This window comes from Prosopis cineraria, unplaced genomic scaffold (genome assembly GCF_029017545.1).
Source record: "Prosopis cineraria cultivar Desert tree isolate PC_DT_omini unplaced genomic scaffold, ASM2901754v1 PC12, whole genome shotgun sequence".
Taxonomy (NCBI): Eukaryota; Viridiplantae; Streptophyta; class Magnoliopsida; order Fabales; family Fabaceae; genus Prosopis; species Prosopis cineraria.
The window spans coordinates 41029290-41056189 of NW_026555343.1; the positions used below are offsets into that span (position 1 = coordinate 41029290).

The 26900-nt window shown below is 32.1% G+C and overlaps 4 protein-coding genes and 2 pseudogenes across 5 annotated transcripts; all 6 read right to left on the minus strand.

The window, feature by feature from the left end:
* Nucleotides 1-1510: 1510 nt before the first annotated feature.
* LOC129287940 (GDSL esterase/lipase 1-like) lies at nucleotides 1511-3597 on the minus strand. The gene is made up of 5 exons (XM_054924229.1): nucleotides 3207-3597; nucleotides 2960-3078; nucleotides 2525-2740; nucleotides 2175-2430; nucleotides 1511-1826 (listed from the first exon to the last, which is right to left on the minus strand). The coding sequence occupies exons 1-5, from the start codon at nucleotides 3460-3462 to the stop codon at nucleotides 1588-1590; spliced, it is 1086 nt and encodes a 361-aa protein (XP_054780204.1). The 5' UTR covers nucleotides 3463-3597; the 3' UTR covers nucleotides 1511-1587.
* Nucleotides 3598-4815: 1218 nt separating this feature from the next.
* On the minus strand, nucleotides 4816-6705 carry LOC129289559 (GDSL esterase/lipase 1-like; annotated as a pseudogene).
* A 1313-nt stretch (nucleotides 6706-8018) lies between these two features.
* Nucleotides 8019-13384, minus strand: LOC129287784 (GDSL esterase/lipase 5-like; annotated as a pseudogene).
* Nucleotides 13385-14013: 629 nt separating this feature from the next.
* Nucleotides 14014-16861, minus strand: LOC129287913 (GDSL esterase/lipase 1-like). The gene is made up of 5 exons (XM_054924197.1): nucleotides 16144-16861; nucleotides 15945-16066; nucleotides 15485-15712; nucleotides 14674-14929; nucleotides 14014-14440 (listed from the first exon to the last, which is right to left on the minus strand). The coding sequence occupies exons 1-5, from the start codon at nucleotides 16409-16411 to the stop codon at nucleotides 14208-14210; spliced, it is 1107 nt and encodes a 368-aa protein (XP_054780172.1). The 5' UTR covers nucleotides 16412-16861; the 3' UTR covers nucleotides 14014-14207.
* A 141-nt stretch (nucleotides 16862-17002) lies between these two features.
* Nucleotides 17003-18734, minus strand: LOC129287912 (GDSL esterase/lipase 1-like). Its single transcript, XM_054924196.1, has 5 exons — nucleotides 18343-18734; nucleotides 18149-18270; nucleotides 17826-18056; nucleotides 17473-17725; nucleotides 17003-17356 (listed from the first exon to the last, which is right to left on the minus strand). Exons 1-5 carry the CDS (start codon nucleotides 18608-18610, stop codon nucleotides 17121-17123), a joined length of 1110 nt encoding a protein of 369 aa, XP_054780171.1. The 5' UTR covers nucleotides 18611-18734; the 3' UTR covers nucleotides 17003-17120.
* A 1742-nt stretch (nucleotides 18735-20476) lies between these two features.
* On the minus strand, nucleotides 20477-26240 carry LOC129287807 (GDSL esterase/lipase 5). Of its 2 annotated transcripts, none has more exons than XM_054924052.1 (4): nucleotides 25911-26238; nucleotides 25646-25767; nucleotides 22276-22777; nucleotides 20477-20795 (listed from the first exon to the last, which is right to left on the minus strand). In XM_054924052.1, the coding sequence occupies exons 1-4, from the start codon at nucleotides 26170-26172 to the stop codon at nucleotides 20548-20550; spliced, it is 1134 nt and encodes a 377-aa protein (XP_054780027.1). In that variant the 5' UTR covers nucleotides 26173-26238; the 3' UTR covers nucleotides 20477-20547. The 2 variants fall into 2 exon arrangements, with proteins under 2 accessions (XP_054780027.1, XP_054780028.1); XM_054924053.1 differs by having other exon boundaries at nucleotides 20653-20910; nucleotides 25911-26240.
* Between the last annotated feature and the right edge of the window lie 660 nt (nucleotides 26241-26900).

The window sequence follows — 26900 nt, forward strand, 5'->3', positions numbered from 1 at the left end:
TTTTTAAAAAGTAACTTGTATTATTATTTGGAAAGAGTATATTTTCAATCATAAAAGGTTTATGAATTTTTATGCACACGCATACGCGCTCTCACATATAGTATCTTATCAATATATAAACCCATCAGTAATTAGTAATTCAGTACTCGTGGGGTGGACAAGATTAATTAGAACGAGATGACCCTAGTTGCAGAAAATCACGCGCGATTTGCTGAATTATATGCTAAAAAGCAACAAAAGATGTTTGATAAGTGTATATTTTATTGATATATATATATATATATATATATTATAGACTATATTTGATTATATTATTATTATTTTATATCTATTTAACCAATTTTTATAGATTTTTTTCTATACTTAATTATAAGATAAAGAGATTTTTTTTATAGAAAATTTACTCATATTTATTTATTTTTATATTTTGCAAGAAAAGGAGGATCAAAAGATATCTCGTGACCGCAATTAGTGATAAATTATTACGGGAAAATATGCAAAAAAACCTATAAAAATGATCTAAGGCTCATTCAAAAGGCATCCAACTTTATCACGTGAAAGCTAGGAGGCAAAGCATGAGAGGAGTTTATCCGAACTATGAGTTTTTCCCTCTTTTTTTTTTTCTTCTAAATTTGTCCATATTTTCTATTGGGGTGTTTTGTGTTAATTTTATGAGTTGTTGTTAAACTCTCAGTTAAAATAGATAGTATCCTGATTTGGTTATTTTATTTTTTTTGTTGGAATTAACATATTGTCTGTAAAATTTTAATATTTCTATTTATATTTATTTCTTTTGTTTTAATTGATTTTTATATGCATGGCTACTATATAGATTATCTGTAGTTAGTTTGATAAATTGAAAGGTTAAAAACCTACTTAGACCTAAAGAGATAGATGTAGATAATTAGATTATGAATAATTTAGAAATCTGTGATAGTTTATATTGTAGCTTCATGCTTTAGAAATAGTCTTCTGTGCTAAATCTTAATCTTTGATGCTCGTTTGATTGATTGGTTTATCATTTTCATTGCTTTTATTGTTTTTTTTTCATATTCACATTTTTTAAAAAGGCAAGACTTATATACTTAATATACTTATATCCAATCAAATCATAACATGTGGATCTTAATATATTAGTTCAATTAATAACAAAAATTTATTATAAAATAAATAATTTATAAAATATTTACATGTCATGATTTAATTGGATACAAACACCTTAAATATATAACGTTAAGTATATAATAAAATTAGTTTTCCTTTTTTAAAACTACCTTTTTTTGCTTTCCTAAAATAATAAAGTTTAATTACTTTCTTTTGAGTTTAATTCTTGAAATACTTTAAAATTTATTACCATGTGGATTTCGTATACTTGGGAGATTGATCAAAGTTTTTTTTTTTCTTTTATAGTAAAAAATTATTCCATCTCTGGTTGTTCAAATATATAAACGAAATTGAATTGCGTGACATGAATGGCATAACCATCACCACTAAACTAGAAAGTAGAAACTAATCACAAAAAGCCAGGAAGCTTTATTATACAAAGCATACATACATAAAGAAAAAGGCAATAGTAAGCTATATATGTTAGTGAGATTCAAATAGCTGCTTCACAGTATAAGGCCCTGTGACATGTGGAGATCCATGCCATATGAGCTCTGCTAATTTCTTGTTGGCACTGTCAGTGGTATGGCCTCCATCAAACCACACATACTCACTTGGATTGCTGCATACCTGGAACGTCTCGTTCCCACTGAATCCTCCTCCACACCCACTTCCTCTGTACGCTCCGTTCCCACAGCATGCTGATTTCCCTTCCTTAAGCCCTACAACATAATAGATGTAAATATCACCTAGGATACTGCGAATTATGAATGGGGAGCAATCACTTAGAAATAAGGGAGAATAATTCATTCTTTGTTCTGAACTTTTTCCTGTAGATTCTCAACTAAATTTTTTCATTTTCTGGAATAGGAAAAAGCTTTAACTTTATGCATGAGAAAATAAACTTAAGCTTTGTGGAAGTTCTTCTTCTCATTTATTATATATTAGTTATATATTGAATTCACCTTTATCTAAAGATCAACTCAAATCTTCTTATATTTTGACAACCTAACACAACCTTGTAACTTATACGTAGATATAACTTATCAGGATTTGGTAGGGTTACGTACCATATTTGGAAGGATTGTTGTTCATGTCTAAAAGTGCCTTGTAGTAATCGAATATGGAATACTTGAATCCAGGCAACGTGCTCTGTAACTTGTGAAGTGCTACAGACAGAGCCCTGTTGTGTCGCCTAGCCATTGCCAGTAAGAATTCAACGCAGCGACCGCTAGGATTAGTGGTTGTTGCTCTGTTAGATGGTGTACATCCCAATGGTCCTACGTTTTGAAACGCGATTTTTCTGCCTCCTAGCCTGTATACCTCCTGCAAAATCAACGACATTTAGAATTCATAATCCGATGTTGTTGAAAAGAATATAACAGGAAACCTAGGTTGAGGTAAGACGTAGAGTGACGACCTTGAGAGAGTTTGTCAAGTTGCCAATGACGTTTTGGACGTGTTGGGCTTGCTCTAAAGCTGTGAGGTTTTGGGATAGTCTGAAGTAATCATTGCCTCCTATACTGAACAAGTACACAGCACTCCCCATTATCCTATTGGCTTCTTTTTCACCGTATTTTTGTTTCAGTGAATTTACCACATCTTTCAAGTAGCTCACTTGTTTCGGGAAAGAGATCTGCTCAACAGAAAGCTCATCAACTCAATATGTCTTAACTGTGTTGAGAAAGTATACTTCATAGTTATAATAAACTAAAATGTTCACTATTTTCTCACAATCACTGCTGCCCGGTCTTTATAAAACTTGACACAGAACAAGAACATAGGGATTAATTCTAAATCGATGCCCCACTGAGTTAAAGAAATGAAAGAAAAGAAAAGAGCAATAGATACTAACTCCAAAAGGGGCTAGATTAAGAACAGCTGCTCCACCAGAAGCAAAATTGGCTCCATTAGTGTAGTCTTGAGCTCCTGGTTTCAGATATGCTTGAAATATAGGCAACTTTGCAAACAGAGCTGTTTTTTGGTGAATTAATTTAATACGAGCATGTCAGAACAGAATGTGATATCGACTTTGGAAACTAAGAGATATATTTTAAATGAACTAGGTGAAGAAGAAAAGAAGGAAGGGAAGGTAGTGAAACCTATGAAATCAGGGACGACACGGCCGTCGGAGATTCTGCCAGTGGGATGCTTGAAGTAGGTGATACCATAAGGCCAGTGAGATGGTGTATCTCTCTGGGTAGTGTTGGTGTATCGGCTATTGCCAGGATCGAAGAGAGAATCTCCGAACACAAACAGAGCCTCCTTGTGGGATGGGATAGATCCGCCATTGTTGCAGCCTACAGAGCTCAGAAGAATGATTGTGACACACAACAGAGAGAACAGGGCTCTCGCCATCTTATCTGATTCTCTTTCTTCTGCTGTATAACATTCAGCTAGCCGTGTATGCTGATGGATTTTGCGGATGAGATGGCCATTATTTATAAGGAAGTCCTCATCAGCGAAATTGGTTTACTGTCTCTTTTTCTTTTGGTGGATAACTGGAAAAAGTAAATGCACCGCAATGTAGACCGTTTCATGTATAAAAAAAAAAAAAAAAAGTAGAAAGAAGTTTGCTATGTGATGCTCAATAATTATAGATCTGAACGGAAAGAAATGCGATATCTTGTGTTTGCACCGGTGTGGGACTAGTCTGAGTTACCGAACAGTCCCGAAGGCCAAAGTCAACTAAAGTTCAGGCACCAACGTCGACACACGTCTTCTATTATCTTGATTTCCCACCTCACTTTCAACGTGTCATCTGACGTAGTGGTCCTCACGTGAGAACAAAATCTCAGTATGTGCGCAAAATAATCTACGAGTTTGGGAAGGGTGGAATTGTTCAACCTCATTAGTTGTTTTTCCTATGATCATGATTAAATTGAATTTTTAGGAATTAATTTATATTTATAACTCATACACTCACACGTCAATGCAGGGTTTGAATCTTAAATCTCACGCTGTGGCCTTATTGTAAAGGCAATTTATCATTTACCAACAAATTTGTACATTTATATAAAAAATGATGACGGTAAACAAGATTTGTATTGTATCACTATTTTTATGAATATATGATAAACATTCATTTTAATGAATGGGGGCTATTAGATTGAGATGGTGATACTGATATGATTGGATGGGCGGAGTGAATAAGAAAAGGGCAAAAAGGAAATTAGGTTTATTGCAAAGATATGCTGAGAGACGCAGTGATATCATATCATACCCCACCACACACCACTTTGTCTGTCGACTGTACCGCGTATTATTTGACCATGGAATCAATGTCTCTCTGAATATATTTTTTTGGGAGATTGGAAGCGGATAAGTTAGCACTTAATTCGACTGATTCTACTTAGTGGAAATGACCCAATCAGGCACTAAATGAACCTATGGATTAAATCCCATTTACATACACATTAAGTAGCTGATATGCTACAATTAATGCAACCCATAGACTGACAGGATCGTGCTAGCCGTTGTTCCATGCCCATCAGTAAATGATAACATTTTTGTAATATCAGAGATACATTCAACGACAACTTGATCTTGTGAGTTCTTAGATATTTTAATTCTCCAGAGCCTTTTGGTTGTCTTTTTCCTTTGGCCAAAAAAAAAAAAACAGTATTTAGTTGTCAATTTTAGGAACTTCGGAGTTTCACATTTCATTTTACAGTAGATTAAATTATGAACAAAACTAACTTGGACAACTCATTTTAGTTGCCTTTCATGCTAAACAAGATATAAGCCATGACATTTTATTTCATCAATATCACAAATAAGATCTCCATAGTCCACAGGGTAGGATCATTGTTGAAACAGTGCTTTGAGATTGTAAGGCCCAATGATAGTGTGATTTCCATTCCATATGAGCTGGGAAGAAAGCTCATTGGCTCTTTCAGTAGGATGAACAGAGTCAAAGAAGACATATTCACTTGCATTCTCACACAATTCATAATCCTTCGTTGTTCTTTTCCCTCCACAACTGGGATATCCCCTGTAAGGCCCACTTCCACAGCATGCTTCACTCCCTTGCCTGAAACCTTCATAACAAAATAACCCACAAACATTAGAATTCTATGATATTTGGATTTCAAGTGTGAAACTTGAAATTTGATTTTGGTGAGAGAATTATTGATGAGAAGGATCAAACTTAGACCACTTGGTAAAATAGATTCTGATACATGTGCCAAAAATTTTTCTAACTATGAAACTCAAAAACTTGGTACATTGTCAGAGGCTCAGGGATAGTGTAACACTTGCCATACTTTGAAGGATGACTTGTCACATCAAAACCTGAATCATAGAAATTGTAAAGTGAATATTTGAATCCTTTAAGCTGTTCCTCCAACTTCTGAAGCTCAACAGAAAGTGCACTGTTGTGCAGCTTCACTATTGCTGTAACTTCTTCTCTGCAGAGACCACTTCCATTCACTAGAATCCTAACCATTGGAGTACAACCCAGAGGTCCCAAGTTAACAAACCCAAATTTCCTCCCTCCTTGATTGTGTATTTCCTAGTAATCAATCACAGATTGGAAAAGTCAATGGAAGGCACAACACTAAGCATAGCTTAAGAGAATTCTGAACATTGAGCACTTCGGAAGTATTTTACACACTTTGATCACTGTTGTCAGATTACCAATGACCATGTCCACGTATTTTTCAGGAGAGTATGAAGCAGTGATACTGGAGTTTTCAGCCAAAGGACCAAAATAATCATTGCTCCCAATGCTTATCAAGTAGACGGCTCTAGCCAGCAAGCTTTTGGTGTCTGCATCTCCGAGTTTCTGGCTCAGAACCTTGATCACTCTCTTGAAATAACTTAGTTGCGTTCTTAGATCTATCACCTGAAAATAAAATCAATCATACTATTAAATTATCCTACTCTCTCTCTCTCTCTCTCTCTCTCTCTCACACACACACACACACACACACACAGGCAGAGACAGACAGAGACCTAGTGTGTTATAATAGAATCCACTTCTGACATGCTTACATGCCAATTTATGATTGGTTGCTTTTTACGTATGTAGTTTAAAAATTATGTCGGAATCATTTTAGCTAAAAAGCTCAGACTAAAGCATACCCTTCCTTGATTAGTTTCAACTAAGGCCCCTGCACCCGCTGATGCAAAATTGACCCCATCAATATACTCTTCATTACCAGGAAATAGATATGGTTGGGTTAATGGCAATTTGGCATACTCAGCTGCAAAAAATTTCCTCATATTGTTAATGGTAAAGAGGAGACTAATTTTATGTATTGAAGTTAAACTCACAACAACATTCAAACTTCATACCAATGAAATCTGGAATAAGACGCCCATCGGAATATCTAACTGCCAGAAGGGTACTTGAAGAAGCTTTCCCCATATGGTGGATAATTTGCCTGATCATCAGTTTTAATGTAATTGTTGTTTCCAACATCAAATAGTGAATCTCCAAATACAAACAAAGCAGTGTGCTGCCTTGGAAGGCATATTTTGGCAAGGCACCTATTTGGAATAAGTATGATATTGCTTGCACAGAAAAGTAAGAAATAGAAATGAAATCTCAGACTTGCCATCTCAGGCTCATTTCAGTTAATGGCTGCGACTTCTGTTAATAAAGACTATTGTAACATTCTTAATGATTAGTTTCAATCTTGGATATTGTGAGAGTTTGGAATATGCTTTTTAAAAGTATGCGAGTCTAACAAAATAACATGTCCGCTTACGAATGAAATGGTTTGACTTTTGAAATTCAACCTATTTGTATGTGACAGAAATGCTTTTTCAATGTTATATATATGAAGTCAAAATGATTTATTCAATCTTGAAACTTGGGCGCCAAGACAAAACTGCAGAAAATTAGTGACGATGCCTTTTAAAATAACATATTTGACAAGTGACAAAATTAGTTTATCGCAAAGCCTAGCTGAGAGACCCCACACCCCATCACACATCACTTTGTCAGTCGGCTGTACTCTGTATAATTATTTGACCATGGAATCAATATCTCTGAATTTTTTTTTTGAGAGATAGGAACAGGATTAATTAACACCTATTTCTACTGAATGAAAATAACCCAATCAGGCAGCAAAACCAACGTAAGGATTAAATTCCATGTACATACACATTAAGTATCGGACATGTTACAACTAATGGAATCCATAGGCTCACAAGATCATGCTAGCCGTTGTTCTGTTCGCATGAGTAAATGAAACCTTTTTGGTAATATCAGAGAAATATTCTATAACAGCTTGATCTTGTGACTTTTCTGAGATATTTTAATTCTTCAAGTCTTTAGTTGTCAATTTTAGGAATTTCCGGACTGTTACTTTCATTTTACAGTAGACCAAATTATGAATCAAAACCAACTTGGACAAATCATTTTATTTGCCCTTCATTCTAACAAGATATAAGCCTCTATAAGGTCTGAAGTTGTTATTTTTACCAACATTAAGCTGATAATTCAAAATTAAAATTAGTTACTTATAATTCAAGAAAAAAATCTTAAAATATTTAAAATGTTCAATAAAATTTGGTTACTTTATTCATTAGATAAAAAGTTAAATATCATAATAAAAAATATTAAACAAACTATAAAAATATTGAATCATATGCCTTCAGGCTTCAGTCACATAGAAAACTGGTTCCGGATTAAACTATAAAATATAGTTTGAGATCATATTGAAGTTTTGCATGACAAAATTTTAGGGGGCCAAGCCAAGTAATCATGGACACAATCTTTAATTTATAATCAACATGAAAAGCAGGGATACAAAAAACTGTAGGAGACTGGTTTTTGAATCAAAAGTAACATGGACCTGGACATGTCATGTCATTTGCAAAATACTAAATGAGCTATAAACCTTGACATTTCATTTCATCAATTCACGTACATTCCTTTACGTTCAGGAACATCTCCTTCACTTTTATTGTTGAAATAGTGATTTCAGATTGTGAGGCACAGCGACAGTGTGACTTCCATTTCACATGAGCTGTGAACAAATCTCATAAGGCCTTTCAGCGGGATGACTTGAGTCAAAGAAGGGATATTCACTTGCATTCTCACACAATTCATAATCCTTCGTTATTCTTTTCCATCCACAACTGTATTATCCCCTGTAGGGCCCACTTCCACCGCATGCCTCCCTCACTTCCCTGAAACCTTCACAGCAAATTAACCCACAAACATTATATTGGTGATTAAGGCATATAAAAGCCTAAAGTAACTTGAAATTAATTTGATTGTGATAACAGAATGATTGATGACAAGGATCAAACTCTAGACCACTTGGTGAAAGAGACTATGATGTATGTCAAAAACTTAAACTTGAGGCCCCGGGAATAGTATATATATAACACCTACCATAACTAGAAGGGTGGGTTATCACATCAAAACCTGAATCATAGAAACTGAAAAGTGAATATTTAAATCCTTTAAGCTGTCTCTCCCACTTCTGAAGCTCCACAGAGGGTGCACTGCTATGCAGCTTCACTATTGCTATAACTTCTTCGCTGCAGAGACCACTTCCATTCACTAGCACCCTAACCATTGGAGTACAACCCAAAGGTCCCAAGTTAAGAACCCCAAATTTTCTCCCTCCTTGATTGTGTATTTCCTAGTAATCAATCACAGACTGGAAAAGAAATTAGAAGGTACAACACTAAGTACAACATAAGAGAACACTGGACATTGAGCATTTCAGAAGTATTTTACACACTTTGATCACTGTTGTCAGATTACCAATGACCATGTCCACATATTTTTCAGGAGAGTATGAAGCAATGACACTGGAGTTTTCTGATAAAGGACCTAAGTAATCATTGCTCCCAATGCTTATCAACTAGACAGCTCTGGCCACCAAGCTTTTGGTTTCTGCCTTAGAACCTTGGTCACTCTCTTAAAATAACTTTACTTAAGTCTATCACCAGGAAATAAAATCAACCAAACTAATAAACTGTCTGACAAACTAAATTTAACCATACGATAGAATCTACTTCTAAAATGCTTACGCCAATTTATGATTGGTTTCATTCATCTGCCTATGTAGTTGAAAAAAATATGTCAGAATAAATCATTTCAAATAAGAAGCTCAGACTAATAACGTACCGCTCCTTGATAAGTTTCAACTAAGGCTCCAGCGCCCCCGATGCAAAATTGTTCCCATTGACATATTCTTGATTACCAGGAAAGAGATATGGTTGGATTAATGGCAGTTTAGCATACTCAGCTGCAATAGAAGTTCTCATGTTGTTGATAGTAGCGAGGAGACAAGTTTATGTATTGAAGTTAAACTGACAAGCATTAAAAATTCACGTAACATCCAAACTTTTAGTTTTAAAGTTTAAGTAACACTGGGATGAAATTTCTCGATAATTGGAATTTATCAGGTAATTAGTTGGGTAAAGATATTTTACTCAAAAAGGATTTAATTTTTAGAAAAATATAAAAAATAATATATGATTAGAGGAGATGAAATAAAAACATTTAAAATAGTGTTTCAATTTAACAAATTATTTAAATATTAAAAATTTGAATTGGAGCAAAATGTATAAATTCAACAGTCTTTTAAATATCTTTCTAGAGTTAAAAAAAGAAAGTAATTAAAACATAAATAAAATATTTATACGATATATATAACAGATAAGGATTAACAAAAGTCAAAGTAATAAAGAAAAAATTAATCATTTACTCTCTATAGCTTTCGCCCAATTGTAACGTGGTTCTTATAATTATAACTCAACTGTAACTCAGTTTTTGAATTTTTTCTCTTATAATTTAATCTCTATAGTTTCAACCATTTAAATATTAATCCCCATATTTTAAAAAATAAAATTATAAAGATTAAAAATATTTTAAACCTTTAATATTTATAAATATAAATATTAAAAATATTTAATAGTTTAAAATATTAGTAATGAATTTTAATCTTTATAATTTTAATACTAATATTATAAATATTAAAATTTAAAAATATTATAATTTTAATATTTAAATATTATAAATATTAAATGTTCAAAATATTTTTAATTTTTATAATTTTATTTTTTAAAATATAGGGACCAAAATTTAAGTGATTGAAAACTATAGGGACTAAATTGCAAGAGACCAAGTTTGGAGATTGAATTACAACCGAGTTAAAATTATAAAGATTGAGTTACATTAAGTTAAAGTTTGAAGATTAAGTTACAATTGAGTTAAAATTACATGAACTAAATGATTGTTTTTTTTAATAAAACTATTCATGGGCTCCAGCCCATTAGTAGTTAGGTTGTGCTTAATTTACCCTCTCATATTATATTGTCTATGTGTGTTGTGCACTCGACCAGGTTTTGATGCTCATCACAGTAATGAGCATCATATTTTGATTTAAATTTTTTAAATTTAAAGTATTATTATATATTTTTATTCAATATCTATTAAAATAAAACTTTATAAAAATTTTGACTATCCAGATGTACTGGACTATGCAAAGTATATTTAAATAGTTAATATATATTAATTATAAAATTTTTAATATTAAATTGGATATTCTAAATTAAATCTAGACCATATTAAAAATAAAAAAAATATTACAATTATATATAATAGGGGCTTTTATAGATATTGTCCATATTATAGAATTAAACTAAGCAAATAGCCTAACATTTATTATATTTTATATTATGGCTGGTTTATTATATTTGTTAATAATCGTTGTATATCAATGATAAATCTCTTATAAATTTTTCAAATTTTAATGATAAAGTCCTTATATATCAATAATAAACCTTTTATATATTAATAATAAACTCCTTGTATAAATATGAACCAACCTTACTCCTAAATTTTTAAAAATTTGATTCATGTTTTTTGTGCACAATATTTTTTAGGCCAATAGGCCAATTTATCCCTATATAATAATACTTTAAATCTAAATTATTCAAATCAAAATCTGGATGGTCCATATCTCATTATTGTGATGAGCATTGAAGCAAGGTTAGTTGTGCGCTATACACAAAGTTCTTTCATGGTGCGATGTCTAGCAGCATAATTCTTAGAGTTTGAGAGAGGCTGATTGGGTGTGAGAGAGAAACAAAGTGTGAGAGCTTCATTTGGGCACTATCTAGTTCCAAAAATCTTGTTCATCTATTTTGAGGCTTTTAAAAATTAGCTAAGTGATCTAAGTCTCCCCTTATTTTCCTTTTTGAAATTTTTAGGATCTAGTAAGGATAGAAATTTAGAGCTAGAAAGATTTTAAATTTATTAAAAGATCTATAAAGATTAGACTAAGAGTCTATATGTATTGATTTTGCCAAATAGTTGATTTTGAGGACTTCATAATAGTTTTTCATGTTCCGAGATACTTATGGTAAATGAATAATGACTTATTTATGATCTAATAGGCCATAAAATTTATCTAGAGTTTAATTTTTTTCTAAATAAACTGAATATGAATATTAAAATTGAATATATATATTTTGGGATAAACTTAAGATATAGACTTTGAGTCTTTTGGAAAAAAAATTGAATATGAGGTTTTTATTAAATTTATAGAGGTGAAAAATGGACAAAAATTTATAGAAATTAATTTAAGTTAAAGAATAAAATAGTTCAAAGATTAAACAAAGAACGTTGGAAAATATTAGGATTAATTTTTGGATAAAGTAAATTATTGAGATTCATTAAATAATTATTTTATCATTATTAATTTTGTATTCTAGCGTTTATGTTGGTGATTTTGTGAATGTTGTGAAACATATAGTTTTATCTTGAAAAAGAGGGAACAATAGTTATTTTTTTGCAATAAAAACTATTGTTTTATATTACTATATATATATACATATATAAACTACTTTGGGAATGTTGTGCCTATTGAGGGCTTGTTTTATTTATTTTTTGATTGAAAATGTATATTTTGAACTGTCTAGAATGCTTATGTGATATTTAAACTTTTATATGATATTTTTTTTTTCCTTTCAAGCATGCTAGTTTTGTTAAATGATGACATGATTTTGAAATTGACTTTTGATGTTGATTTAGTACTTTCAAGTATACCTAGTTGCTTTGGAAACTAGAAATAATATAGTTAAATCTATTCAAGCATGCCTGTATATTTTAAAAATGTTTTGAATGTGATGCACTTGTAGGGAGAATGAGGGAAGATATGATTATGGTGGATGTTACAAACTGTGTTGTTATTTTTACCATATGTTAAGCCATCACTCAAGATCTTGTGGTTAACATTTTTGTCAAAGCCCCTCTCCTAATTTGAGATTGTGGGATAGAGGGAACTTCTTTTAAGGAGGGGGAGTCTAGTTCTGTAAGCAATGTACTTTTGGTTTAGTGTATTCTCAATCTAAACTCCATCCAGTTGTATAAGGTGGACAAGATGGGTTATAAGGATGTGTCAGGGCTTGCATCACTTTTTTTTTTAGAATTTGATGGTTATAATTAAATTGATTACATTGTGAAAATGGTATTCTCATATCTGTGAACCAGATTGTGAAAATATTTGCAAAAGTACCTATATTTGTAAATATATGGTTTTGAAAAATATTCAAAAGGATTTGTTAGTGTGTTTAGAATATTCATATGTTATTGAGACGTTAGATCTCCCTTGTTATCTCATAATTTTTCAAGTGAGGATTGTGGTAGGTCACAAGGAACAGTGGAGGTTTGATCATTGTTTGACTTGGCACATGTCACTTGTGGGTTTTTTATTATTATTATTATTATGATGCCATGACCCTAGGATGACTTGACTTGTGTATTTTAGGGTGGTCATAAATCTAAGTTTTTTGATATCTTTGTATTTATTTAATAAATTTTAAACTAATATAGATAATTGATTAAGATGGACATTATTGGGCTCTTCTTATGATAATAGTTTGGGCGTTGATTGTCATTAGCCCAATGGTTGGTGAAATTTTTGAAATCCCAAATTTATTTAAATGATGGGTTATTTCAATGGGATTCAGTGTTTGGTTAGCATATTCTAATTAATATCTCTCGTTTTTCAAAAAGATAATTGAGGGGGCTACAATTCATGGCAACGAAATCTGGAACAACACGCCGATCAGAGAATCTGCCAGAAGGGTACTTGAAGAAATTTTCCTCATATGGTGGATAATTTGCCTGACCATCAGCTTTAATGTAATTGTTGCTTCCAGCATCAAATAGTGAATCTCCAAATGCAAACAAAGCACTGTGTTGTCTTGGAAGGCATATTTTGGCAAGGCACATATTTGGAACAAGGATGATATTGCTTGCACAGAAAAGTAAGAAATAGAAATGGAATCTCAGGCTTACCATCTTTGGTTCACTTCAGTGTGGCAAGGCACCTATGTTACATAAATGCCTTTTCAGTCTTTTATATTTATAGCGAAAATGATTTATATATTACTTTTTCAAACTTTAAACTTGGCCACCAAGACGTTGATGCGGTAAACTTAGTGATGAATGATGATGCATTTTAGAATAACATATCTGAAAAGTTATATTATTCAGGTTTATTGAAGCATTATCCTTGAACACTTCAGACACATTGACAAAACTTGTTTTTACGATTAATTCTCAAATGTCCCCGAAGGGACATTTTTACAATGAATTCTATCCATAAATATTTGGCAAGGAGTTCATTATTCTTGATTCAAAACTGAGTTCAGAAGCCTATCTTGTTTGCATGTGGAAAGTCAAATTTCATTATCTATTATCCAACTTCAATACAAAACTCAATTGTCCAAACTCATAAATTAAACCTGGAATTCAAACTAATGAATTGAATATACTTATAGTTAATGACAGACAACACATTTCAATTTTCTGGTTTTTAAGTTGTTATTTTGGATTTGAAAATTTTTCTTAGAGCCGATGATTTCAAGCCTTAATTTTGCTACAGCAGTTAAACTTAATTTTCCACGTATTACTTCTCCAAGGCTATATAGCTCTCCAATAATTTTGGTAGATCAAACTTTCAAAATATCCCAACAGAATAGAAGGTACAGGTAAACCATATCAGAAACTTTTGTTAAACCCAAGGTTTCATTGTCTCTTCCCGTCTAACACGTAGAATCAACTGGTAACATAAACAGCATCAATCAAGGTTTTGATAATAAGGAAGTATAGAATTGGGTGCTTAAAGTTCAAATAAGGCTTTGAGATTGTATGGACGACTGCCCTTTCCAAGCCACATTAACTTTGATAGCTTCTGGTTGACCTTTTCCGTGGGATGAGAGTAGTCAAAGAACACATAATCATTAACATTATCGCATAACTTGTAGTCTTCTATTCCTTCAATCTTCAATCCACAGTTTGGAGTTCCTCTGTAGGGACCACTGCCACAGCATGCCACTTTTCCTTCCTTAAAACCTTGTCAGAAAAAATGAAGAAATCTCTGTGGTCAAGAACAAAGATGAATACAAAACTGTAAGGTGCTGTTTACTGCATAGAAAACTTAATTCTTAAATATGACAAAACAAGATTCTCCACAAGATAAGACACTGTCAAACCTTTTTTAATGTATTTTTATTGACATGTGGTGGGAGAGGATCATTATCCCTCATAAGAATAGAAGCAGAAGTAGTGAGAAGGCAAGGACATACCATATTTGAAAGGGTTATTCACTAGTTTTGTTAGAAATGTGAAATAATCAGTGAGTCCATACTTAAACCCTTGGAGCTCATTCTCAAGCTTTACCAGCATCTTGTAAAGTTGTTTGTTGTGTAGTTTTACTATTTTTGTAGCTTCTTCAAAGCAGTCACCTGCAGCTCCACCTTTTAGTACCCTCATGGATGGTGAACAACCCAAAGGGCCCACATTACGAATCCCAAACCTTCTTCCTCCTACGTTATATATGTCCTGTACAGCACATTTAAAAACTAATATTTCATCCCTTGTTCCATCAGTTTAGTCTTGGAAAGATATTGATTATCAGATTAGTACTTCAAACCTTTTGAAAAGCACATTAATTTGATCATCATGAGTTATGTTATCTTCAAGTTAAGAGAGTTGGTTAGGTGACCAACTTTCTCTAGCCTAAAACATTAATGATTGAGATGGATGATTAACTAGGATCTAGACTCTTGTCAAACAAAACATGGTGATTTAATCACCATTTGAATTTCAGAAAAGAAAAATTAGCCATATTTCCCTATGCATTACATGAAGTTTAAAATAAGTTCATGACTTATAAATAATACGACTTGTTATAAATTTTATTATATATTTCAGTGGCAAACCTCAAGATTTGCTTCTACTATTTGTATCAACTAACTTTCTACGTAGAAGAATATCAATTTACAAGGTAAATATGAAGTTAACAGAACTCATGATCAAACTACTGACTGTGCATATTTTTCAAGGACCAAAATGATAGTAAACCCTTCATATCAATCTGAAATTTCTATTACTTACTTTGATAGCAGAAGAGAGGTTGCCAATCACCATGTTCACATAATCTTGGTGCGATTTTGACCAAAGAACAGTTGAATTTGTAATGTAAACTGCATAATCATTAACCCCAGTGCTTATCAAGTGGACAGATCTTGAGATTAATGATTGAGCTGCTTCATCTCCTAGTTCTTTCCTCAGTAGCCTGTGAATCTTCTTGTAATAGCTAACCTGAGTTTTCAGGTCCAATACCTGAAGTATTACACAAATATTACAGTTGAATTACACAAAAATTACAGTTAAACTATCTTAATGATAAGTACTAGGAGATATTAAGGCGTGCTTATTTCCATTCCAATGAAAGAAAGGGAGACCATTTGAAATCTGAAAAAATAAAAAAAGGAACAGCTGATTATGTTTAAAGTCATGTTTTGCAGTTCCAGGCTCATCTGAGATCTTCATAAAATAAATAGATGTCACATACAGATCCTTGACGAGTTTCTGAAAGAGCTCCAGCTCCTGCTGATGCTAAGTTTGCTCCATCTGTATATCTATGGTAACCAGGATGAAGATATGGTTTTATCAAAGGCAATTTTCCATACTCAGCTGCCAAAAGAGAATGAATAGATCAATTAATAGATAAGATGAAATCAAACAAAACATTATAAGTATAGTCGGCTTACCTATAAAGTCTGGAACCAAACGACCATCTGAAAATCTTCCAGATGGGAACTTGAAGAAGGTTTGTCCATAAGGCCAATGATTGGCTCCAAAAGCGGAAAAAGAACTGTTAATGTAGTTACTGTTGCCAGCATCAAACCCAGAATCTCCAAAAACATATAACGCAACATGTTTTGGTCGCAGACAGTTGTCTCCCAGGCTGATTCTGGGGAAGCAGATGGTTACAGAGATGAGTAAGAAGCAAAAGTACTTAAACCTTAGATTTGACATGTTGAATATCCTTCCCTTGTCTTGCTACGAGAGAGAACCTTGCTTGTTTTACGTGTCTGGGCATCTATGGATATGTTGAGTATGCGTATCACTTATTTAAATCGAAAAGTTATTTCCTTTGACTTCAATTAACAGAAATGGAAATGACTGATTTTTCTTTTTGTTAAGGTAAATTAGTTTTATCTAGGTCCCATGCTGATAGTATAGCAACCTCTGGGATAATTTTGGAAAGCATGTCTTCTCTTAAAAAAATCTCTTCTATATAATATAATAATATATAAAAGGAGGGGTTGAAAACTGAAATTCTTAAGCTTCTGCTTTCTCATTAGGCCATGCGGGATTCTGTTCTCCATCCATGAGCTGATACGTGTATATTAATGATATATTATTCTGCATTGCCCACGAGGGATTTTATATATTCTGGAAATATATATATCTATATATATGTTTGTATAGGAGACCTTTGAGGTATAATCCCTTCTCTGCCAGGGAGAACTTGATCTTTGCAGTGTGTGTGACTACCATTCTGAAGCATTAATCCAGCATGTCAATTATATATTTATTAAAGAAACAATTGGGATGTCACATAGATGCCGGTAAATTAAAAACCTTGACATTTTATTTCATCAATTTGCATACACTCCTTTTTCACCACTTTAATTTTCTCTTCTAATCATCATATTAAAAATAAAAACTCCACATTGTAGGATCATAGCTGAAATAGTGATTTCAGATTGTGAGGTCCGGTGATAGTTTGATTTCCATCCCATATGAATTGGGCAATAAGCTCATTAGCCCTTTCAGTAGGATGACCATAGTCAAAGAAGAAATATTCATTGGCATTCTCACACAACTCATAATCTTTCACTTCACTTTTCCCTCCACAACTGGGATATCCCCTGTAAGGCCCACTTCCACAGCATGCCTCACCCCATTCTCTGAAACCTTCACAACAAATTAATCCACAATAAACGTTAGATTAGTGATTATTGGGTAAAAGAGATTCAGATATATGTCCAAAACTACTCAATCTTGAGACCCAGGGAGAGTTAAACACCTACCATATTTTGAAGGGTCACTCATCACTTCAATACCCATATCGTACAAATTGGTAAGTGAATATTTGAATCCTTTAAGCTGTTCCTCCAACTTCTGAAGCTCAACAGAAAGTGCACTGTTATGCAGCTTCACTATTGCTGTAACTTCTTCTCTGCAGAGACCACTTCCATTCACTAGTAACCTAACCACTGGAGTGCAACCCAGAGGTCCTAAGGTAAGAAACCCAAATTTCCTCCCTCCTTGATTGTGAATTTCCTAGAAATCACATATTGCAAATTCAATTAGGAAGATACAACGTCAAACACAGCAAAAGAGAACTATGGAACATTTAGCATTTCTGAAATTTTTTACTCACTTTGACCACAGTTGTCAGATTACCAATGACCATGTTCACAAAATTTTTAGGAGAGTTTGAACCAATGATGCTGGAGTTTTCTATCAAAGAACCAAAGTAATCATTGGGTCCAATGTATATCAAGTAGATAGCTCTTGCCAGCAAGCTTTCAGTTTCTGCATCTTCTAGTTTCTGCCTCAGAACCTTGATCACTCTCTTGAAGTGACCTAGTTGAGATTTTAGGTCTATCGCCTGAAATATAAGCCAATCATACTACTACCTCCTACATATTCACATGTCAATTTATGATTGGTTTGATACAAAATGCTCAAGCTATAACATACCAGTCCCTGTTGAGTTTCAACTAAAGCTCCAGATCCGCCTGATGCAAAATTGACCCCATAGGTATATTCTTGATTACCAGGAAACAGGTATGGTTGGATTAATGGCAATTTAGCATACTCAGCTGCAATAGAAGTGCTAAGATTGTTAATGGTATATTGTCTTCAAGTTAAACTCATATACGTTGAACTATTACCAATGAAATCTGGAATGACGCGCCCATCAGAAAATCTGCCAGAAGGGTACTTGAAGAAGTTTTCCCCATATGGTGCATAATTTGCCTGATAACTGGTACTGGTGTTGATGTAATTGTTGTTTCCAACATCAAATAGTGAATCTCCAAATACAAACAAAGCATTGTGTTGTCTTGGAAGGCATACTTTGGCATAGCAGCTATTTGGAATAAGTATGATATTGGTTGCATAGAAAAGTAAGAAACAGAAATGATTTCTCAGGCTTGTCATCTCAGTTTTACTTCGCTTAATGGCATGGATTTCGAAATCCAATCTATGTGTATGGTGTTAACTAGTTAATGTGATTTATCTACTATTTTTCTGAATTCAAACTTGAGACGTGGGCACCATGACATAGCTGCAGAAATCTTAACGATGAAGCATTTTAAATTATCATCTGACAAGTGATATTATACTAGTTTATTGATTGGTCAAATTTTTTATTAATTTTATCTATAAATATTTGGTAGAGAGTTTATTGACAAGTTTTACTTTTCTTGTTTCCTAAGTTGCTATTTTGAATTGTTCTTAGTGCCAATGACTCTGCCTTCACAGAGGACAAACTTTTTCGGATCAGACTTCCAAAATAGAAAAACAGAGATTTATTGGAAACTTCTGATAAATACAAGGCTTCACTGTCTGAGATAATAACATGTACAGTTACAAATTCAATGAACGGGTTGACCTTTTGAGATTCAACCTACGGGCATGTGACAAAAAATAATTTCTCAATGTTATATATATGAAGTTAATATTGAAGTTAATATAATTTATATATTACTTTTCTGAGCTCAAACTTGAAACTCGGGAACCAAGTCGTAGCTGCAGAAATCTTAATGATGAAGCATTTGAAAATTACATGTCTGAGCAGTGATATAATTGCAAGTTCATTGCCTGATTATCTTTGAATGCTTCATATGCTTGTCGATACATTGAATACTTCACATACTTATTGGCAAGAATTATTATTTTTTCAATTAATTTTGCATATAAATATTTGGCAAAGAATTTAGGAAAATCATAACTATTTATTCTTATAGTTTTATTATATTTTATTATTAGTTCTTGTATTTTTTTCAATGTTCCAAGTCTCTCTAGTTTTTTCTATCTACAATGTTAGTTCCCCTATTTTTAAATATATCTAGAGAGACAATGATATGACGTTGATAACAATATTAAATCATCTAATGTTTAACTAACATCATTAATGAGGTTGCTAACATGTTTAAAATATAATGACTTGGCAATTTGAATTAGTATAAGGTGAAAAAAGCGATGATTGCTTTTTGACAAACATTGTTTTGGTAACAGCACTTGTCAACATTGCAAGTGATTTATCGTAATTGTGAGTCAAGCTTTTTACTCTATGCATCAAATGCTCTCATTTAATATCGTTAGCGCTGCATCATTGTCCCTCTAAGTATATTTAAAAAATAAAAAGACTAACATTACAAATGAAAAAACTATAAGAATCTAGAATATTAAAAAAAATATAGGGACAAATAACAAAACATGATAATAGAGACTAATAATTATATTATCCAAGAATTTATTATTCTCAAGTCATTTAGAAAGTCAATTTAACTTACGTTTCAAAGTCATCTTCATTTATTGAATGTGCAACTTCAATTAAAAAAATACTCAAGTAATCCAAACCTGGAAATATCCTTTTATTCAAACTAAGGAATTGAATATATTTCTAGTCAATGAGAGATGGCAGGTTTTAGCAACTTCTTTGATAGAAGGAAACATGTCGTATCATATTAGTTAGGCATATTATATTGTCCCGAGTGCAAAACATTATTCTTAGCCTCAGTGCAGAAGAAATTATTGCTCTTATTCCCAAAAGATAAAACCTGCCTAACTAATATAATATGCTCTTATTCCCAGAAGAAATTTAGTCCTCCAAATTGTAATCTTCTCAAGTTAGTTTTTGCGTGATTTTTTTTTTTTCCATTTGTTTTTGCCTGCTTGAGGAATAAAAGATTAGATCGAGAAATTGATACCTATGAATTTGATTAATAAAGGGACAAAAATTATCGGGAAAAAGATTGTTGAGAAATTAAATTAAGAGGATTATACTATAGCCACCTCACAGAAATGGAAGCTGAGTGGTTTTATTAATTTTGCTCTGTGAGAAAAATTAAAAAAGAAAAGAAAAAAAAAAGTTAGAAACGTTGAAAGAGATCCCTCAAAGTGTAAGGCATGGCTGTATTGGATTTGAAGGTATGATCACCCCAGAGTTGAGCAGCAGACTGCTTGTAAGCAAATTCTGTCAAATGGTAAGAGTCCCAAAACAAGTGGCGATTGGGTTCCTCACACAATTCAAATTGCTTCTTTCCTCTTCTTCCTCCACAACTTGCCTCTCCTCTATATGGACCCGATCCACAGCATGCTGTTTTTCCTTCCTTCAATCCTTCATTATCCACACAACTAGTTATGGTTAATTTCCATATTCATTTCTCAATCAAAAGAAGGCGCTAATACCATGTGTTGGGTTTGAGGAGCATCTTGAAGGAAGGAGAGTCCAACTGCCCCCACAACAATGAGAAGAAGCATGTAAGTGGGTTGGGCATCATATGTTACCTTTAGGTTTTATGTTAAAATGTAATATTGAAGTTTTTGATTAAAATGTGATATCAATCTCACTTATATATTTCCTCATGTCATTGTTGGGCCTGGCTGGACTATTCCCTTGTTGGGATGTTCCTTGAACCCAACACCATATTCAATCAAAACTCATTACTGAAATAATTAATTTGACCTAAATTTTAGATAGGTGGCTTAAATATGACCAACGTGAAAACAGACATAGATATGGGAAGGTGTCATCCCTCCTAATAAGAAAGATGCATATAAGTGGGTTAGGTATCATATATTAATCCAAAGCTTTAAATCTTCAGTTAAGATGTGACATTCAACTCACTTATATGCACCATCTTATTGCTATTAGGCCCAACTACACTCTACCCTTTTGGGATATCTCCTGAGCCCAACACCATCCGCGATTAGAAGTGAACTCATTAGTGAAATCATCAATTTGACCTTGAGATAGACAGGTGGGTTGCGCATGACTAAAGTGCAAAGAGAAGTTTAGATAAAAAAAAGACAATGTCACTTCTAATAATATGGGTCCCAGAAAAGAAGGCTCATGTTTTTATGTGGATCTCTTTTTAAAGTGAAGTTTCAAGGAATTTAGAAGTGCGTTTAGTTTTTAATTTAAAAAAGTTCGTTTAATAAAAATTAATTATTATAATAAAATTTAATATTTAGATATATTTTTTTAAAAATAATTTAATAAATTAAAAATTATTTAGATGATATATAATGAAAAATAATTTTAAATATGTAATTACTAAACAGAACAGTTTTTACGATACGTGATTTTTGTGATGTTAAAATTGATTTATTAAAATAACATAAATAATACAAAATTTGACATGGTGAGTCACATATATGATAAAAAAGTGTGTAAATAACATCAAATTTTATATGTTGAATAATGTATAATTAAAAAAATGTATACATAATTTTGAAATGTTGGAAAATATATGTATATAATGAGGAAGTTTTTAATAATAAAAAATTTGATATTTTTACAATATAAAAATGTATAAATAATAAAAAATTTAATATGTTGGGAAAAATATTTATAAATACTTTCATTTGCATTTTTAAAAAAAATATCTACAAGGGTGAGAAAAGAGGTGGTTAAAAAATTTTAGCTTCCACATTTGAAATTCAAAAAACAACATATATTAGTTATTTTTTTTTGGAAAAATACTTTTGGTGCTCGTATAAATGAACTTTTGGAATGTAAATTTAGAAATAAATGAAATGCTACTCAAATGGGTGAGCAAGTGTGAGTGTGAGTGTGGTGAAATGAAAGAGTTTACCGAATTTGGAGGGATGATGGATCCTGTGGGTGAGATCAGTGTGGAAATCATAGAGAGAATATTGGAAGCCGCGGAGCTGTTGGCTCAACTGTGAGAGAGCAAGAGAGAGAGCTCGATTGTGTAAAATGGCGAGCCGTGAGAGTTGATGAAAGCATTCACTCGCATTCGCAGCAGCGTTCGAGTTCAGCATCAGCAGTCTGGTTCCCGGAAGACATCCCAAGGGCAAGCAGTTTATGACTCCGAACTTCCTTCCTCCTCTCCGGTATATGTCCTCGACGACGGAGGTGAAGTTTCCGATGACCATGGAAACGTAGTGGGAAGGAGAGAAAGAGTTGAGGAAGTCAGGAGAAGTGAGGAAGGGGCTGAGGTAATCATTATTGCCAATGCTGAACAAGTAAACCGCCCTTGACATCACTTGTTTGCCTTCCCTTCTTCCTAATTCCTTCCTCAGCCTTCTCTCCACTTTCTCGAAGTACTTCGCCTGCGTCCTCAGGGATATGACCTTCATGTACGTTCAACATCACAATTAACATTCATTAATCATGTGGGGACACCATGATTGCAGCAGCGTTAATTGACATTTCATCGCATGCACCTACCTCTCACTCTCACTCTCACTCTCCGTGCACTTCAACTTTATCCAATTATCCATTCCTGGCCCCTACCATACATGTACTCCCTATTTGGCACTCCAGAATTAATTAATATGTATAGATTAATATTTTATATTTAAATCTATTAATTATATCTTGAACATTTTAATGTAAATAAAATTCTAATTGTTTTTAAAAAATTTCTTGTTTGACTCTAAATATTGTAATATTCCAAGAGATCCAATTATTGGTCAACTTTTTTTGCCAGAACTATTTGTCAATTGCGGTTCATTGTGGTATAAGAATCAAATTCAGCGGAACCACTCGGTAGCCATGAGACCTCCTTGAAGCTATCTCTGGTGGCAAAAGTGGAGTAGAGTGTTGGCAGAAGTCAAAGATATTTAATACAAGGACACGCACAAATCGAGAAAGAATCCTTATCCAGCTTTAAATTCTCTTACATCACCAAAAACTAGAGTGTCTTTATTTAAAAATATAAAATATTTTTAATTAAATTTTATTTTTTAATAAAATAATTATTTATTTTTTAATTAACTTTATTTATTTATATTTATTTTTATTAAATACTTTATAATAAATATAAAATTATTATTAATAAATATATTTTTTAAAAAATAATGATTATATTTTAAAAGGTTAAAAATACTTTATATTTTTAAACATTTAATTCTTCAAAAATATCTTACATTTTTAAACGAAGAAGTATGTTATTTTAAAGATATTAATACATTAAAAATCATTTGAAATTATTTTGAATGATTTGAAAAGAAGGACAAAAATACTAAATTATATCTTATAATTTAAATTTTTAATTTTTGACTTATTTAAAATAATTTTAATATTCATGATATTCAGCATAACATCTTTAAATTGAAGTCTTAGATTATAATTTTATTATAAAAGTTACTTGCAATTTATCCATAAAAAAACTAAATAATTGAATATCTTATGATAATGCAAAGTGATATAGTTAAAGACAAGGGAAAAAAAATATATATATATTTCATATAAAAAAATTAATTATTATGAGATCGTTAATATCTGAGATAAGATAATTTATAAACTTAATTTTTTTGTGTCAAATTTCAACATAATTCTTTCAAAAAAATATTCCTTACACAAAAATGTAAAATATAAAAGTTATAGCTGGTCATATATAGTCATATATATATAAATTGAGGTTCAAATTCAATGTAACAAGCAAGAGGCTAGCTATACTGGCAGCCTATCCATACCTGCTTTTCCCATGTTCACAGTTACTTTTCTTAAAGTGAGCTATTTAACGTTTTTCATATTCTTTTGGGCGTGAAGCATTTATCCCTTTTCACACAACCTCAATTCATCTTCGTCATTTGATCTACCTTCAATTGACTTTCTTTTAAGTTTCTTTTTTGCTTAATTATTTTTGTATACCTTATTTAAATTTTAACAAAAATATTCAGATAAATTAAGCATAGAGCAAGAGGCAAGAGTTATCTCTGACCTTAAATATTTAAAGAGAATTACATTCAAAGAGCACTCAAAAAAAATTATTTACAGGTAACAATTAATACATAATGGATTGTTGTTAAAATAAAACTTTGACTTATTTTTTCTTGACTATAATTTATTGTTACTTCTTATTTGTGAATAATTTACTTAAATAATTCTTAGATATGAGTCTTCCAATATTTACCATAGATGTTGCATATATTAAGGTGATAACTTCACATGTTATTACAACATATTATTTATAAATATCAATATTAATATTGATATCATCAGTATCAAGTAATTAATGACGGTATGAGCATATCAATTTTAACGAAAATCTTTTTAAAATGAATTAATAGTGCTTAGGGAAAAGATATCCATGCTTTTTGTGTATAAATTTTACCGAATATTTTTAATTATGATATACTTTAATATCAAAAGTATGAAACTAAATGAGTTATTACATATGTCTTAAATATTAGTCCTAAGATTTAAAAAAAGAAAAAGATGAAAAGGACATAGTTTATTCATATTCCCAGGCTCTTTATAACCGTTCTTTCACTTTATATTGCACATTCTCTCTTACTATACTGCAAATAGTATGATTTAAGGTCCAGTAGTTTTATCAGGTCAAAAGAAAAAGGCTTCGTAGTTTTATGGCGGAAAAAAGTTTAGCAGTGTTAACTAGAAAGAACATGATCAAATTAAGGTAAAATGTAACCGATGTTGCCTATAATTTTAACATATTTTGGTATTAGTTTCTGTTTTTTCCCAATATTCTTAGTTCCTCAAATTTCATCCATATAAACCAGTATTAGTATCTATATATTTAAATATAACTAAAAAAATTTAACGGTAGATACCATATATACATAAACACTATTACTTCTCATGCTAACTTGTTAAAACAATACTGAGTTGTATAAAAAATAAGTAAAAGACAAAAAGAGATAAGCATGGTATTAAATTAGAATGCTCAAAAGCATGATGGTTAAAGCTTAGAATGAAGAAAATGTGACAACTAGGACAAGCAAAAAGATGAATAATCATTTTGTTCGTATAATGTTTAACTCATCATAATATTACCATCCAAGCAGAAAATTAACATTGTCATGCACACGTTTAACTCTGTACGACAAGGACTAACATCACATATTAATGAAACTTGAATAATTAAAAGCAACCAAAAAAAAAATGAACATAGAACTAAAACCAAAACATGTTAAATATTTTTTCTTATATTAATTTTTTTTGAAAAAATTGAATGAAAGGAATTTACTTACCGAACCTTGAAAGGTTTGAACAAGAGCACCAGCACCAGCAGAAGCAAAATTGACTCCATTGTAGTAGTCCCTGTTCCCAGGTTGCAGAAACGGCGCAATCAATGGCAGATTCGCATATTCAGCTTCATCCACAACACCCACCAACAAAATTAGACCTTATTTAAACCAAATCCCACAATTCCGTACCAATCCCACAATCAAATCAATTCCTAGTCCGCTGAAAGCAGAGCAAGACACATCAAGATCTGCAAACTGATGATGTTACCTATGAAATCCGATATGAGGCGGCCGTCAGAGAACCTGCCGGTGGGGAAGTTGAAGTAGGTCTCGCCGTAAGGCCAGAAATTGGCCTGGTCCAGAGTTGTCGTGTTGATATAATTGTTGTTTCCTGCGTCCAGCAGGGAATCTCCGAAGATGAAGAAGGCGGTTCTGTGATGACTCTGCTTGCTTCCATGGCTTCCAGATGCAAACAGACCAGGCAGGAAGAACAGGACGAAGAAGACGACACGAGCTTCTAGCTTCTTCATGATGAGATTCTTGTTACGATTTATCTCAAAGCTCCATCTTTAGCTCGACCCTTTTATAAATAGAAATAATAGGAGTACTGAGTTAAATAACCCTGTTTCTGTGTGAGAGTTCAGTGAGAATAGTCAACGCCAACCGAGGACAGAGACTTTGAGTGTTTTTAAAAAATGAGTGACGATGGTTTAATGATACTATAATATAACATAAGGAACACTTCAATTATTCTCATCAACTGGATACATTTACTTGTACAACACACCAAAATTTAAGCGAATTTCATATTTTATGAACAGTTTACCTTGCAATTTTTTATTATATATTAATAATGATTTATAAAAAAATAATTTGACAGACATATTAATCCTTATTAATTGTAAAATTACATATTCTATTTTATTTATAATATTGGTAAGATAAGAGGAGGCACAGGACCTCTTTGGAAGGAATGAATGAAGGAGTCTGACCTACACCGCCAAGAAAAGATTCTTCTCAATTATTTACCATTATGTCAATTTGAGGTTGATTAATATTATACTTTTTATTAACAAAATAAGTAAATCAATTTTGTTTAAAAAAGAGAAACCAATTACTTGGTGCTAATTGTAAATATGATTCTCATGCAATATTTTATTGGATAGTGTAATAATATGAAAAAGTATAAAACTTACACTTAGCTCTCAACTTTCTTAGTGTTTTTGACCAATTGAAATTAAGGCCCTTTTAAAAAATA

What these genes read in the sequence shown, in the direction of transcription:
- LOC129287940 (XM_054924229.1), bottom strand. Translation starts at nt 3,462, where the DNA reads ATGGCGAGAGCCCTGTTCTCTCTGTTGTGTGTCACAATCATTCTTCTG. An exon ending in TTAATCTAGCCCCTTTTGGA is followed by an intron (nt 2,741 to 2,959) that starts GTTAGTATCTAT and finishes TCTGTTGAGCAG; the next exon opens with ATCTCTTTCCCGAAACAAGT. An exon ending in ACTTGACAAACTCTCTCAAG is followed by an intron (nt 2,431 to 2,524) that starts GTCGTCACTCTA and finishes TTGATTTTGCAG; the next exon opens with GAGGTATACAGGCTAGGAGG.
- LOC129287913 (XM_054924197.1), bottom strand. Translation starts at nt 16,411, where the DNA reads ATGTCAAATCTAAGGTTTAAGTACTTTTGCTTCTTACTCATCTCTGTA. An exon ending in CAGAAACTCGTCAAGGATCT is followed by an intron (nt 15,713 to 15,944) that starts GTATGTGACATC and finishes GTAATACTTCAG; the next exon opens with GTATTGGACCTGAAAACTCA. An exon ending in GAATAACCCTTTCAAATATG is followed by an intron (nt 14,441 to 14,673) that starts GTATGTCCTTGC and finishes TTTTCTGACAAG; the next exon opens with GTTTTAAGGAAGGAAAAGTG.
- LOC129287912 (XM_054924196.1), bottom strand. Translation starts at nt 18,610, where the DNA reads ATGACAAGCCTGAGAAATCATTTCTGTTTCTTACTTTTCTATGCAACC. An exon ending in CGTCATTCCAGATTTCATTG is followed by an intron (nt 18,271 to 18,342) that starts GTAATAGTTCAA and finishes CTTCTATTGCAG; the next exon opens with CTGAGTATGCTAAATTGCCA. An exon ending in TTGAAACTCAACAGGGACTG is followed by an intron (nt 18,057 to 18,148) that starts GTATGTTATAGC and finishes CTTATATTTCAG; the next exon opens with GCGATAGACCTAAAATCTCA.
- LOC129287807 (XM_054924052.1), bottom strand. Translation starts at nt 26,172, where the DNA reads ATGAAGAAGCTAGAAGCTCGTGTCGTCTTCTTCGTCCTGTTCTTCCTG. An exon ending in CCTCATATCGGATTTCATAG is followed by an intron (nt 25,768 to 25,910) that starts GTAACATCATCA and finishes TTGTGGATGAAG; the next exon opens with CTGAATATGCGAATCTGCCA. An exon ending in TTCAAACCTTTCAAGGTTCG is followed by an intron (nt 22,778 to 25,645) that starts GTAAGTAAATTC and finishes ACGTACATGAAG; the next exon opens with GTCATATCCCTGAGGACGCA.